General features: G+C 38.4%; 1 protein-coding gene across 1 annotated transcript in view; it reads right to left on the bottom strand.

The window, feature by feature from the left end:
- Positions 1-9,747, bottom strand: part of SEMA5A (semaphorin 5A) — a 281,365-nt gene extending 271,618 nt beyond the window's left edge. The window contains exon 1 of the mRNA XM_054381978.1: positions 9,499-9,747. Within this exon, the coding sequence (XP_054237953.1) occupies positions 9,499-9,747 (249 nt within the window). The remainder of the gene's footprint in view (positions 1-9,498) is intronic.
- Between the last annotated feature and the right edge of the window lie 6,805 nt (positions 9,748-16,552).

Raw genomic sequence — 16,552 nt, 5'->3', positions numbered from 1 at the left:
AATTTTTCGCCTCCACCACTTTTTATCACTGCATTTTGCACATCAAACTTTCTTTGATCTGTCAAAAGGCCTTTCATAACCTTTTGCAAATAGAAATGTTAATAAGTATACTCTTCCAAAACAAAACCAAAAGGACTATAATCTGCATTTTACAGATGACCTCCTTAGGGATTTGTATAATCCCTGTCATTAACACCTCTAAATTTCTAACAGAAAAAGTCTGCATCTGCATACTACATTTGTTCGGGGCAACATGAGACGACAAAGCTAAATTCTGTGTAGAGAAGAACAAATGACTTGCCTTAAGAAGGAATATATATGCTTTATCTTCCACTAGAAGCATCAACACATAAAATATTACTTATTCCAGGGAAGCTGAAAACAATTTAGAAAGAATTTAAAGTATATTTAATAAGTACAGTAAATGTTCTGAATTAGATCAAAACCATTAAACCATGAATGCTGAGTTTTTTCTAAGTGAAGGCTGCATCTTCTATACCAGCTTAACATCTTTTGCTGCAATGTCATGTTTCATAACAATAATTATAAATTTCAGATCAGTTTAGCTGTTCAGGGTTATGCATTTGTGGCAGTCATGTATTTGTGGTTTAATACAAATGACAAATTCCATAATGTATCTAAAGGTCATGTCACCGATATATGCTAGTTTTGAAGTCTCTAAAATATTGTTTTGAAACAATAAAGTCAAGCAAGGTATCATAGAAACTTCTAGGTTGATATTTCTTTTTTTTAAATATACTTCCATTGTTGTTAGTTATATTTATAAATATAAAATCCCTGCATTTCAAGCAATGAAGTTACATTACCTGTAGTGCAGCTGTTTGCATAGAAACATTCACTGGCTAAGGCCAGGCATTCTGGTACTGATGTATTAACATTCAATTCATCAGGTTACCATAAGCAGAGGCTGTCAAAAGGATGAGTGGGATGGTGGGAGTGTAAAGTATATAGAAATTGCATCTATCTTCAAGAGGTGGTTAGTTGAATTATCTATGAAGTTATTGATCCTGAGTTAGGAAGCAGCTGAGCCAAGTGTTTTAGGGAATGCCATAAGCAGCCAGCCAGCTTATCATTAAAATACTCATGCCCTTAAAAGATATGGGAAAGCAAAAAATACTTTTGCAGTCAGGAAATGTGCATGAAGTAGAATCAACAGAAACTCAAAGTATTCCTGTCTGCATATGCCAAGTTTATGGTAGATTTTTTCCATGGAGAACATTCCACATAACTTCAAATACAAGTTTTTAGAAATATTTTCCTATTATTCTCACTGAATTTCCTCAAAGTGGGTAATGTTGAAATATGTTCTTGTTTCTATAGGCAAGTATTGGGGGAACTGCAAGTTTCTGGTCAAATATCTTTCATATGAGCCACAAAGTGGGCACACAAGTGTTCTGTGTGCCATGAACTGAATGAATGTAATGTTTATGTTCACTGAAAGAGAATACTACTTCAGACTGAAAACATCACCAGCTAGGAACCAAAATGTTTAATCACATTCTATAGAACAAGTTGCCTCAATTTTTATTTTTTTTTCCTTTTTAAAGGTGAACTCTTTTAATAATTGGCTCTATCCTAATCTCTTCATCACCTATGACCCTCGGTGTAGTAAGGGTATTCCAAGTTCCCGTCACCATCACCTTTTTGGTCTCTTTACATGAACATACACAACTAACAAGCAATAGAGAAATCACTTCAGCTGGAATAAAAAAAACAATTATTGCCATTCCTTGTTCCTTAAATATCCATAAATTAAGCTGTAAAGGACTTAAAATTCACAAGGTAAACATAAGGTGTGGAATAAACGGAGTTCCTTACCTGAAACATGCTATGGCCAAAGTCTCAGTAACATAGCAAAAGGCTGCCCACTTACCCTCCCCAAACAGAGGGCAGGGCTTGTTTACACAAGGAAAGGGCCATGCAGTTCTGTGGCTATGGTTATTGTGGAACTTCTCACAAATAGATCAGGAAAAAGTGCTGCTTTCTCCTTCTTATATGCTGCTGCAAACCATTTGTCAGTGCTCAGCTTGGCAAGGGCAGCATTTCACTGAATTTTCAGAGTTTATCTATGCTGCACTCTACATTGGTCAGCACTGGTATCAATCATAGGGCAGGCATGAACCTGATCACATCCCTACAAATCTAAAGTAGAGGTGAAGTTCAGATCACCAGTGTTTCCAGCTCAGCAGCCCCTGATATATGTATATATATATATATATATATATCCCCTGATACAGAAAACTAGCCTGGGAACATCTGTGTGCACGTCAGTCACAACCTCCATGCTGCAGCACAGTCCTACCCAAGCCTTAGTACCTACAGAACTAGTATTTGGTGCCTCAGCATGACTGCTGTTACTGGACTGTTGCTAAAACTACTAGTGAGAAGCATCTTTACAACTATTTTCATTTTATTCATGTGTCCTTATCCATTGGTGCTCAAATACTATGATTACAGAGGACATAAACAGACTAGACAAAATAATTTATTACATGAAGGAATCATGCCAAAAATCCTGAAATAATAGTAACAGAACTTGAGACAAATGTGAACACTCTGCTCTTCTTTTCTTCTTTGAACACTGGGTACTTTTTTTGCTTCCCCCCTGACATTTTTTTCTATAATTATTAAAATAAAACAAAAAACTCACAACCACCCTGTATTCATATTCCTTGATTCAGAAATCCTCAGGATACACTTTGAAAGCACATGTAGACTTCTAAGTTAATGATTAATACTGAATAATAAATATGTATGCAGAAGAAAATGCTAAACCTTTACACTAAAAGGGCCATTTTATTTATTTCTAAATTATCAGCCTTCTCATTTGTTTCATTAACATACTTCATAAAAGTCTTGCACTTAACATTTTCTACTTTTTAGCCACATAAAGTCAAGAATAATGTTCAAGTTAATGCTCTGAATGTAATATGACATAATCCTCATTTTGGGGTATTTTGCACATTTGGGGTGTTAAAATACCTTCTCTGTAAAGCACAGAGAGAAAAAAAGGAGTAAGACCTCAAAATTTTCATGATTGAAGTACACACTTGTAGATAAACCACATTCATCTCATTAATCAGCCATATGCAATCACATATTTCTTTATTCATTTCATCCACAAAATATTACCTCAATACACTGCTATACTGTCACATTCACATTCCAAACCCCAAATGCTTCTAATTTTGCAAGATATTTTGCTACTGCAAGTCATTTTGCCCTTGAAGGCTATAAAATAATATTACCTCTGTGTTCAAGGGCAATTTTTGCCACATGGTGTTACAAAAGAGTCAGTGAAAATAACACATAAAAGGATTTTGGGAGTTGAAAACTTTTCTTTTATCCCTTTTCCCTCAAAAATTACTTTATCTCAATGTGCTTTTCTTTTATAACAACAATGCCAAACATTAGAAAATCTATACCCATATTTGAAAGTGTCTGAATAAAGTCCTATTTTGACTACCCAGTTGCACAATGATAGCTTGAGTTTTGCTTTTTCCTTTCTACAATAAAAACATGCAAGTAAATAGTTAAGCTTGTATGAATAAAATGTGTGAATTGATGTGTTCTAAGACAAGAGAATAGGTATTAGTTCCTGAGGGGGTGAAACGACTGGGTGATTGGCAGAGCATTTCATAACCAAGGCTTCTCACAACTGAGTGTTAACAGTTAATTTAGGTGTCCTTTTTTTTTTTTTTTTGTGAGTATTTGAACACAAGTACTATACACATTAGTACTGAAGTGTATGATGCAACTGGGAGTTTAGTTTCACTTCAGACAAGTTTAAAAAACCCACAAACTTATCTATGAAATGCAGAAATCCCCAGTAATTTGAACTTAACGTTTCCATTAGAAAAATATCTTCTTTAAATCATCTAGACAAACAGTTCCTGGGTGCCCTAAAAGATGACAGAATATGCTTTTCTCCTCTTTCTGATATTGCCGTTTCGAATGGTTACACAAGTCCCTTGTTCAGGGTCAAGTTCCGTGCTTACCATGACATGACTGCACTGAATAGAGTAGTCCATGAAACAAAAGACACATGAAAGCTTCATGCAGCACAAAGCAGAGACCTATTAAAGAAGAACAACGATATGCATAGCAATCAAGGAAAAGTACCTAGAAGTGACTGCAGTTAGGTCTCTTCTTTGCACTTCCTTTGCTGTCTACTCTGGAGTCGTTTACCAAGCCTGACAGAACTTGAAGACGTGGCTAACCGCTGCTCTCTCAGACTAAAGAGGGGTTGGGAGTGGAGGGGAAAACACAAAACACTGTGACCCCTCACATTATTCTTCCAGACAGCACTACAGGCAGCCAGGCAGCAAGGACACAAACATGAAACATTCACCAACTCATTCACCCGTCACACCCAGAGAAGTCTACAGAAGGTTTTATGAGAAAAGCAGACGGACTGTCAAGGGCAGTTTGCTTCTACAATAAACTCTCCTTTAAGGTCTCACAGTAGCTACTATCTATATATAATTTTTATTTGCATTGTTCATTTTAAAGTAAAGCTGGTCAGTTTATGACCAAGTTTACTTAGGACCTTAAGGACACTACAAAAAAGGTAAAAATTAGCAATGGTTCAATTCAGCAAGGCTCAGCTACTGAAGTTTATCCTATGCATGAGGATAAGGCTGAAAAGCATGTCATTTAAATGAAGTCAAAATTTGTTCACTTGTTCACCCAGCATGCTACTAAACAGATAGTTCTGCTATTTTGACAAAAGGTAGAAAGTTTTTTTTTAGAACAGTACTATCTGCTACAAACAAACAAAGGAAATAAATCAGAAAAATAGGATGCACAGGCAACAGTTACTGGTAGAAAAATAAAGAGCATCTTTAATACATTTCTAATGCTTGGTTGGGATGAATGTTGGGGTTGTTTTTTGTTTCCTTCCTTTACTTAAGTAAGTGGAGGAGAAAACTCTTCGAAATCTCATTTGTCATACTTACTCTTGAGTAAAAATACGCAACTTGTCTTAGAAGAAATCTCATTCAAGTTGATTCAGCAACGAGTTAATTAAACAATTCCTTTAATATCTTTAACCAAGGCACCACTTTTCTTGAGGGAAAGGGTAAGAGGCTGCAATACAAGTAGCTGGGAAGCATGTTTAGTACCTCCCTGTCACTGGATCTCCAAAATTAGTATCTGCTCTTAGAGGAACCTCAAAAATTCTGGCTTCTTTTAGGTTCTGTATCATCCTATGGCACAAAAGAGAGACAGTATCTGCATGGAGCACTTAGGAGGTAGAGAAAAGGGTGACAGCAGCAATGTAACAAGTCAGAGTATAGAACACGTAGCTCTGCACACATTGTCATTCCTAGTCCATATTAGAAGAATTGTTCCTGTGGAAACAGAATCTCCCAAATCTAGAATAAGATCAAGTTTACCTGGCCACATACAGTATCCATGGCAGAATACAGATAGAAAGAATTTCCCTTCAGAGATCACTGATATGTATGCAAAAGCATTTATTACCTCCAAGCATCTTTGACTCAGACACCAAATGCTTTTGCACATCTAAAATTCTGAACGCCAGGCTGAGACTTAATAAACCTACCGAAACAATAATGTCATAATATATAAGGGTTATGCTTGACTACTACTCACTCACTGATTTATGAGGTAAGGATGACCTGTTCAGCCCTCTAGGATGGAAAAAAAAAACCCAAACAACAACAAATCAAAACCCACCAGAACCTTCATAGAAAGAAGCTGATTTTCTCACTTTAAAAGGTAAAGACTTCATCTGCAGATAGACAAATAAATAACAGGATCAAGAAAATACATGGGATATGATGCTCCTTTAGCAAACATCACATCTGTTACTCTTACTTTAATATCTTCACTGTCACCCTGAAGTATATCATGTGCAATTAAGAGAAAATTGCAGTGTAATTTTTGAAGTAATTTATTATCAACAGGCATACAGCACTAAGCCAAACACAAATCACTAAATGAATTCAGCATTTAAAAAGTTTTGATTAATCCTTAATTCATTGCTATGCTATTATAATGTTATTAAACACACTTGCCACTTTAAGACTCCCTCATTTCACTCATAATTGCAGAAAATACTGACTGCAAGGGAAGCCTATAGACAGTTCCAAAGCATGCAACTGTGGTCCCTGGAGGCAGAGCTTAGTGATTTTTATGTTCCCATTACTACTTTTCAGACTGACTCAGATGAGATATAAAAACTCAGTATATTAATATACTGGTTAAAATGCATACCTGCTTGGATTTGCTCAATTAAGCAGAATCATTTGTACAGTATATATATATTTTCTTTAACAAGAGCTTTAATCAATTTTGTCTTTAAATGCTATTCAGGAACTACCCCTAAGCAGCTCTGAAGACAGCCTGAAAAGCAAATCACAATCTCAAAGTACAACTAAGAGCCCTGGCCATCATTAGCTTTTTTTCAACAAAACCAATGCATAGTGATGAATAGAGGACATAGTCAGTTTGGCAGAGTAAAAGCTGAGCTCTTCTAAAAGGAGTGAGTGACTACACCTCTGTTCTGAGATGTGCCCCTGCTAATGCGGGGAGGCAAACATGGCAGGCCTCCCTCGTCCCACTCTTCTCTTTACATCACCCTTTCTGCTAAGGGTTATCTCCAGTCTGTCCCTCTAGAACCTACAATGCATCCAGTTCCCAAAAGGTGCAAACATTCAAAAGACTCTTCACACTCTTCTTTCCAGGCTAAGGGGAAGCCTAGCAGAGATTACTCATTTACAAACTTCAAAGCATCTTCAGGCCAGCCTCCCTGGAGCTCCTAATTGGACAGCAGATATAAAATATTTTGTCCATGAAGCTCCCCTTATCATAGCCAAGCCGACACACTGCAGATTTGATAATTTTCCCATTCGCTTCAATAAAGAATAAAAATAAGTTGAATTTTAATTTTCACAAAAATATGTTAATTCTGTGAAGCATATCCAGATTAGCTTGTGCAAACACATTCTGTATTCCTGCTAGCTACTTATTTTAAATGATACTGGTCTATCTATGGGCTATAGCATGGCTTCAGTTGAAGGCATCACCAACGCTTGTGAGAGAATTCAGCCACACTTTGAACCCAGTCCTATTAGAAGATTTTGAAAAGGACAAATGCCACATGTACACACCAGAGAAATATATTAAAAAATGGACCCAAAACCTAACAGCTGAAAAGCCAGCCTGGAGCATAAATTAATTCATCCACAAGTAGTACCTCTTTACATGAAACAACTTGCCATTTATTGCCATCAGAATTTAACAATCACAGTATATCAGAGGCTGGAAGGGACCTCAAGAGATCACCAGGTCCAACCCCCCTTCCAGAGCAGGATCACTTAGGGTAGTCCACACAGGAATGCATCCAGGTGGGTTTTGAAACTCTCCAGAGAAGGAGACTCCACAACCCCCCTGGGGAGCCTGTTCCAGTGCTCTGTCACCCTCACTGTAAAGTTTCTCCTCATGTTGAGGTGAAATCTTCTATGTTCTAGTTTGAACCCGTTGTTCCTTGTCTTATCACTGTGAATCACCAAAAAGAGCCTGGACCCCTCCACTTGACACCCACCCCTCAGATATTTATAAACATTGATCAGATCCCCTCTCAGTCTTCTCTTCTCAAGACTTAGCAGCCCCAGAGATCTCAGTCTCTCTTCATGGGGGAGATGCTCAAGTCCCCTAGTCATCCTCGTGGCTCTCCATTGGATTCTCTATCCTTTGTCTGAAACATTTTTACCTAGCTGTATGTGCTGTATGTGCTGTATTAGAAGCCACCAAGGCTTTATCTGCACAGCTGATTAAATAGTATCAATAAATATTCCCATGCACTGGAAATTTCGTTATCTATAATGTTTGTTAGAATGACCCCCAGCACAGCTGCCATCAGAGCTAGCTATCATTCATCCTTACACCTCCTGTGCATGCATCAGGAGCCAGAAATATCCAGGAATTACCCTACATATATAGTCCCCTTCCTGAATACTAAAAAGTTTAACAGTATCATCAGGATGTCTTGTGCCATTTGGCTTCAGTGTGATAGAGTGGTCCTGGGCACACTAATTTAGAGGTTGAGATGCATCCTCCAATATTTGTATTTTGTACAAAATCATGATTTAAAAGGAAACAGAAGACTATGCTTCTCCTGCTCAAAGTGACTGACTCTTCAGCCCACAGCAAAGAAATGTTTCCTCTACATCTTCCTTGCTATAATCAAATACAGATGGGATTGCTCCTTGTGTGTCATTAGTTGAAAATACATCTCCCAGCAAAAAACATCATCATACACATGGAATGCCAGGAATTATGTAAATAGACTTACAGTAACCACATACATATGTCAGGAAGTAATCTATGTGGAATTTTAGACTATCCAGTTTGCTTTGCAACTTTGATATGATGCACTAAAAGCACCATTTGCAGTCAGCCATGAGGTAAGAAAATGACTTGAATACATCCTCTGTGAGTTTTGAGGGAGGAGGTTAGACAACAGTTAAATTAACTTTTTTGCAGTCCATCCATTTAAACCACTCAAAAGACTGAGCATTTTTCAATCACTAAAAATTTCTTTTGTTCTTTCTCCATGTTTGCTGGATTCAGAATGAAATGCAGAGAGAAAAAATAAATGTGCACGTGTACAGATATATATGTTAATGAAACTAAGGCCAGGCCTTGTACAAGTGTGTGTACACTCAGGATATCTGACCTGAGTTTCCATAATGCATCTACAGATCAAACTCAGCTGTGCTGCAGGCTCATATGATACGGTACACACAGATTAAAAAAATAATTAGATTTTTTTGGAACTTTGCTGTCATTGAAGTAATTCAATAACATAGTCAAACCTCCAGAAGGACTCAGTAGCAACTGGATTACATTTTTGGTAAGCACTGTAGATGCTTCCTTCAGACAAGGAAAAGCAGAAACACAGCATGATCACTTTCACCATCTGGTGCAACAATGATTGGCTCAAGAGTGAATAATAATTATAGCAACAGAAGTAAAAACTATAATGTTGGTATAAACACAGGCTAATATGGCAGGCCAGTCTTCTGCCTGGCCAGCTTGCTTTTCAGTGCAAAGGTACAGCTTGCTCCTGTGCCTTGAAGATTTCCATCTTGCAGAATGTCCAGCCTTCCTAGACTTCCTTGTACTTCAGGACTACCTCCCAGGGGATGCCACCAACCTTTACCTCTCCTACTAGTCTTTCCCCCAAACAGCAGGTCTAGTAGTGAGCCATCCCTCACTGGTTCATTCACCAGGTGTGTTAGGAAGTTATCTTCCACGCACTCCAAGAAAGTCCAGAAGTGCTTTTTGCCTGCTGTGTTGTATTTCCAGCAGATATCTGATAAGCTGAAGTCCTCCACAAGAACATGGGATAGTGATTCTGAGACTCAGACACCCATAAAACACTTCATCAAGTCTATAGCAGACCCCCATCATGACATCTGCCTTGTTGGCCTTTCCCCTGGTTCTTACCCACAAACATTCAACCCTATCATTACCATCATCACCATCATCATCATGCTCAAGAAGGTCGAGGCCTTCCCTGACATACAGAGCCACCCTACTGCCTTTGCTTCTGGGCCTATCCCTTCTGAAGTGCCTATAGTCATCCAACACAGCACTCCAGGTATGGGATTCATCCCACCATGTTTCCATCAGGGCAATGATATCATAGTTTTCCTGCTGAATGATAGCTTCGAGCTCCTCTTCCTTGTTCCTCATGGTCCATGCATTGGCTTAGATACACTTCAGCTGGGGTGCCTTTTGGTGGGGTAGGGGGCTTCTCCCAGGCACTACTATGAGTCCTAGCTCATCAGCGACACTTGCATCTTTTTTATCACATGGCCCACTGTCCCCTACTTCCCCTCATATAGCAGTGGAGACATCACATCTTCTCACAAGTGTTCCAGGCTTGTATTGAGCAAACCTGGTCTTTCCCTTTTCCCCTTTCCAGTGTAGTTTAAAGCCCTGTCAATTAGCCCAGCCAGCTCCTGTGATTAAACCCTTCTCCCCTTTTGGGAGAGGTGTACCCCATCTGCCACCAGCAGGCCTGGCATCATCCGAATTGACCCATCATCAAAAAAAACCAAAGTCCTGATGGTGGCACCAGGCTCGAAGCCAGGAACTCATCAGTCTTCTTCAATCTATTTGGGTAGCGTTCAACTGAACAATTCAGTCATTGCCTGGACCAAGGTTACAGAACATACAGAATCTTGCTCATGCTATGCCTCTGTGAAGACTATTCTCTGGGACACTCTGCTGCCTCAACAGGAGAATGATCGAACACCATGCATCTTCCTATTGCTGCTCTGGATTCCATCATAATTTGTTATACAGTCAACCGAGGTGGCTGAGCTAAAAAAAAAGAGCTTACTGCTGCCAGAATGGATGGACCTGCTCCTGCTTCACCCTTGGTTTGTCCACTCCTCCGAGTTCACTGTGACAAGCCAATACATCCCTCCGAACAACAGAAAGCTGTTCTCATTTTCGGGTGAGTTGGGTCACCAGTCAAGCAAGTCTGTTCAATAGAGGATAATCCAACACACTGCCAGAACTAAGGTTGCCCTTGCAGTGACAGCAAGCACAAAGACAATCTTGAGGGCATCTTGTCAGCCTGTATCCTGAGTCAGGCTGGAGAAGGAAAAGCAAAATCCATTTCTACTTAATTATAAGTCATCACCTGGAGCTGAACATCTGATTGATTTCAGTATGCTTGTGTAAAGGCAAATATTGACTGAAAATTCTGCAATGTCACTTTTTCTCTGATCTGGAACACAGGCCAGAGATCATCATTATCTGCAATAGTCAAAGTGTCATAGGGTTAAACTTCACCATATGATTCAATGTTGACTGTTATTAAACAGATACTATCATACAGTTCTCTACTAACAATAAAATACCACCATTTGCAGTGCTTTACATTTGGAGTACTATGAATAATTTTTAAATGTAAATGAGAAAACAGAAAACTTATTGACATTCTTCACAGAGACTTTCCACTACATTTTGACTTTGCCACATTTTGACATCTTGCATTGAATGAGTATGGTATGGCATGGGAGTGCAAATGTTACTTTTCTCCTTTACATACCACTGTTATGGTGTAGTATTAATAGACAGCCTGTCACCTCCACTCTATAGTGCTTAAAGAGAACAAAAATCTGCACCAGGCTCAAGCCAAGATTTCAGTCACATATGTAACTTGTCTGGCAATCTCCACAGCCCTGGCCATATTTCACTCCTTGCACTATGAGCTGATCTCTCATCATCTTGCTGGTGGAAACAAAACTGTCCAGAGCGATCTTGAGTTCTATCTATCATGTTGATTTTTTTTTACCCCTGACAGTACAAAGTCTTTCCTGGACAAATTCTGACTCCTTTGGAAAAGCTGTCATCTACCAGGTGTATGGCCCAGCTCTTGGAACAAATACTGCACATCCAAACTGACTGAGATCTTTTGTCTTTACAGATCGGCTCTTCCAACCCTCTGAGCACCAGCTGGTTCACCTATCAAAAAGTGAAAGAGTTGGTGCTTACTACTGCTTCAAAAAATGAGAAGTAGAAACCACGAAATGCAACATTTTATTTCTGAAACTTTCCAGATTTATTTAGCTGGAATATCCTGAATCATAAACACAATATGTTTGGAGAACTGCAGCATATTGTATTTCAGATAAGATCTGTGCTTTCTCCACTTACTTCTCTCTTTAGGTCAAAATCAAATGCTATGAGAAAATTACATGTATTATAAATCACATCTTTCAACACGAACAGTTGCCCAGCCTGTTTACAAGAGCACACTCCCTCAGGTGATAACCTGCAGAAGTGAGACCATAGATCCAGCTGCACTGGGGATAAATCTAAGAAAGGACTAAGAGTGGGAGGGAGAGACTCTCCTGCAATAGTAGTCACTCTTTCCAGACACCTAAAGAAAGAAGCTGCTTGGTGAAAAGGGAAGAAGATAAGAGAGAGAAGCTTTTTAGAGGGAGGGAAATGGTTCAGTTGAGACAATACAAAAAAATGCATGAGCAGAGAACCACCTATCCCTGCAGTTCAGATTCCTGTGGTGGGCTGCAGAGACCATCGTAGTCAATACAAGGTGCAGGAAGGAAAACAAGATGGGGGAGGATGTCTCTCCTTGGCAAGCAGACAAAAAAATTGACTGGCCATGTTCTGGTCTATCCCAGAGATGGTTCCCAAAGCAGTAAAACAATTCTCTATAATATCCTTCAATAACTCATGATCTGCACTATTGGTCTAATCATTGATAATGACCCATATCACACCTTTTTCTTCTGTGTCTTTCTTCTAATGCAGTCCAGCTGGATTAAAAAAAAAAAAAAGTAAAAAAAAGTAATAAAGGTGGGTTTTACACTGGGATTTGCACACATTTTGCAGAGAGATACAGAGAAGTGAGGAAAAAAAAAGAGTTTCAGAAAAGTCACCTCTAACACTGGAAAATCTACCCCTTGTAAAGATTTCCTTTGATCCTTTATCTTGCAATAAGCCTAAATATATTATTTAGTTCAATCAGATGACTAGAAAACGGCTGGGTTTCAAAATCAAGATAAGACAGGTCCATCAATATGCAGAGTCAGAAAAAAAAAAACAGATTGAAAACAATGTGGTCAAGAGGGGTTTTCTGGCTTTTATAGCCTTATTTAAGATAATTTTTAAAATAAATAAATAAAAAATCAAGTCAGGACAACAGGATAAAGAAAAATTACCTAGGAAAACATTCCTCCGGCACACATACTCATGTTCATTTTGCAGATACTCCAAAACTCCCCTTAAAACATTCTCTAAAGTTACATATGATTTTCCATCCTGATAAGTTAGCTTCCTGTCAGTGTTCTTTAAAGAAGGAGTAATTAGGGATTGTTTTCACACTTTCTTTTGTTTTCATTTAGTAGTCACATAATTATCAACAGCATAAAATTTCTATGAGTGTATCAGATATGTTTTCTGTCATATCTTAATTGTCATTTACTCCTAGTAGTGCTTAAAATTTTCCAGAAAATACCAATAATAACAACAACAAGAACAAAAACACCTGGGAGAATAGTGGCTGCACAAACACAAGGTACATGTCCTGAAAAGACATTCAGATAATGTTTTTTTATTAAAATCTTACACTCACTAAGTACTTTGGAAAGTAAATACAAATCTGAAATGTCATGGATAGATTGAGCAAATCCAGGTCTGCAATAGTAAGGTCCATTCCAATCCAGCATCAAACCTATGGCAGAGGCACCTGTGAGGACAAGCCCTCTGCAGACAGATGGGAAGGAGTATCCCTCCTACAACTGCCATTTTCTGATGAAGTTTTCCAAATCAGACTGAGGCACTGGCCCTGCAATTATTAAAAATAGAGATGAAGAATAGTAACAGAGCCCTGTATCAATCATACATCAAAATATCAGGTGAAGAATATTGAGCAATGAGGCCTTCTGAATTGATGAAGAGCACATACTTACACCTTCTAGGTAGCAGGCAAAATGCACTCCACTGCTGATTCCTCTCTTTCCTATCCAAAAAATGCATTCCATAATCTCCAACAAAAGAAACATATTAAGTTCTATGGCTGTGCAACAGATGGCAACACTCAGTACATTTAAGGTACAAAAGAATAAAATTAATCAAATTTTAAAAGATGAGATTAATAACTCTTTTATGAACTTTTAAAAGTTTGAGTTCAAACATGTACACCCTCTCTTATAAAGCAACAGCAAAATCAGGATTGTTGAAAACTGTCTTGGTAGTGCTACATACACGAAGATCTGGAAAAAATTAATCACAAAGATGAGTGAGAGGAAAAAAATAGTGCAGAAAAGGTAATCTTCCTTGCTCTCTTGTCCACTCCCAATTAGAGCTTAAGAATCAAAATCCACAACTCATCTTCTTCCTCAATGTGAAGAACCAGAGGAAGATATACATATAATTATCATGGGCAGAATCAGACCTTTCAGCTAAGCAGAACAAACTGCTAAATCTGAAACTACACCAGGTTCTGACACACACAGTTGTGAGCCAAAGATAAGCAAGAGACTGATCCTTCATACACATCAGCACTTCCTCCTCCAACAACAAAAAAGAAATAAAAAAGTTGAAACTCATATGAAAATCTAAAAAATAAATAAATGGAGGCACAAGTAATTGAACTGTTAAATGTTGATAACCAATTAAAGAACTAGATACCAATCTCTTATCTCAACTAAGGATTACTTTCAAAATGAAAAGACACAGTCCAAGCCCTGCAATCACACCTGCTAATCCATTTGGGTGCTGGAACGGTTGTAGGTCCTGACGGTGCCAGCTAGGACAGCAAAGCTGTGAGGCTGTGTATCACAGCCTTACACATTTAGAAAAAGAAACAACTTGTAAAGTAAGTGTTAGAAACCTGCATTTTAATGGCTGGTCAGTCAAATCCTTCAACCAAACTCCTACAAATATTGAAAAAAGGTCTGGTGCTAAAATGGAGCAGGTCACACTTTAATCTTGCCACTGAAATCAGGTTGCCCTTGCTACAGAGAACGTTGTCCGTTAATCTGTAGTTTTCAGCCCTGGCTAACAGGTGTGTAGAAGTTACCAGACCTACACAGAGCCTTTTTTATATTAAAAAAGAAATTAGGTCCTTTCTTCTATAGTTGTAAACGCATGCTATCTTTTCTAAATGACAAAGCCGTAGTCAAGGTTTCCAGTTATCCAGGGAGCACAGAACCTGCTTGACAGCAAACAGGTCTGATTCACGCCTTCAGCCTCATTACTTCATCACCCCTTCTTTCAAAAGGATGGACCTTTAATTTCTGGTAGAGATCATTTTCAAGCTTCTGAAACTAGAAGAGAGATAGTGTTGTTGATAAAAAAATGAATTGTTTGTATTGTGAACAATATCATGACTCCCTTAGAGGGGCGTGGGAAAAAAGTGCAAAAAAAAGTCACTTTGCCTTCTCTTGCTATCCCATTTGAAGGGTCAAAGAAATTTGGTGGCCTGTCATCAATTAAGCTCCTGCAACAAGTGATCTTTGGAACAAACACAGAAAACAGCACCACCAATCAGCAGACCCAAAATTGTCCTGCAGGGCAGGTGAACACGTTTGAACCTTGACCCTTGTAGAGTTCATATTGACCAGAAGTACTTCAAATTCCTGTTTCCACTCCTTGTTGCTCAGCCACTATTGGTTTGTCACCTGATGCATGGACTGTTGTATTCTGGGCTTGGGCTTGTCAGCCAGAGCTGGAAGCTGCACAACTTTCACTCACCAGATTGCTACTGCTGCTCTGTCCTTTTTAAACATTTCCCATGTTCAGCCCTGCTTCTGTGCTACACTTTTCTATAGCTGGAGGGGCTGAGGGAGGGAGAAGTAATCAACAGGTAGGTTCTAACTTTGATAACACTAAGGGTTATAGAGAAGAGAATGATGGAGCTGAGGTTTCCTGCCTCACTGCACTAAACCTTCACTCAATTATGATTAAGAAGTAATTTATCCTAACTTCCCACAGGCATCTCTGTTGTTTTCTGGGTGCCTAGCTTGCAAGTGGAATATGAAATAAATTGTGATGATGCAGATATAAAGCCACTGGGTTAGACTTTCCAGTTTTAAAGTTAGCTACAAATTTTCCAACTTGTAAATTCTTGACTTTGGTTTTCTGCCATACCCCATTGTTAAAGTGCTGCAGCAACGAAAACAGCACTTGAACACAGAAAGCATGATATACTGATACAACTTCTGAACAGCAAATGGATTTGGGCATGTAGGTGGAGGAGAAAAAAGCGAAGAGCCTTTAAGTGTCTAACCAAGAATGTCAGTTCACTGCTTGTCTAAGAAACAAAAGACGTGTGCGACAAAGAGCACAGCTACGTCATCTTTTGCTGAATGGCTTATACCCCTTGATCTCTAAGCTGTCCAACAAACACACAGGGAAAAAATAAGACTTGTAGACACAACAGAATTAAGTCCAGCACTGCACTAAATTGAAAAGTTACACCAAGCTCAGATGGGTGCTGGCTCCCAGCTAGACAGTTTGAACCACAAACAGAAGCTCACTTCAAGCTTACTTCTGCCCTTAAGTATTATTAGGACACATACAGAACATGATAATGAGATGTACAACAAGACACTAAAGGAAAAATAGTACCTCTGTGTTTCTGTCTAAGCTTACATGTATATAGTATCAAAACAACCTGAAACATATTTCATGGATGAAGGATCAATAATTTAGAGGTAAGAAACAGATTTCCGAACAGCATAGAACAGAAGACCAATGCCAGCTAGTAAAGAAATTATTAACATACGTGGTACAGCTCCAGCAATGTAGCTCTAACTGCTAGAACTGCAATATTACAATAAAGAACACAGATGGTATTTGATATCAAAATAAGAACAACATATATGCCTTGTTGTAAAAAAAAAAAAATAAGGAAAAAAAGCCTACATTAGCTTATCATTTATTTAGCTACAAATTATGTTCTGTACTTTGCAGACAAAGAACTTATAATCAAAATGTAAGTTAGTAAGTGCATAAA

Source organism: Indicator indicator, chromosome 6 (genome assembly GCF_027791375.1).
Source record: "Indicator indicator isolate 239-I01 chromosome 6, UM_Iind_1.1, whole genome shotgun sequence".
NCBI lineage: Eukaryota > Metazoa > Chordata > Aves > Piciformes > Indicatoridae > Indicator > Indicator indicator.
The sequence above is the reverse complement of the archived record's forward strand: the minus strand, read 5'-3'. Positions and strand labels throughout refer to the sequence as shown.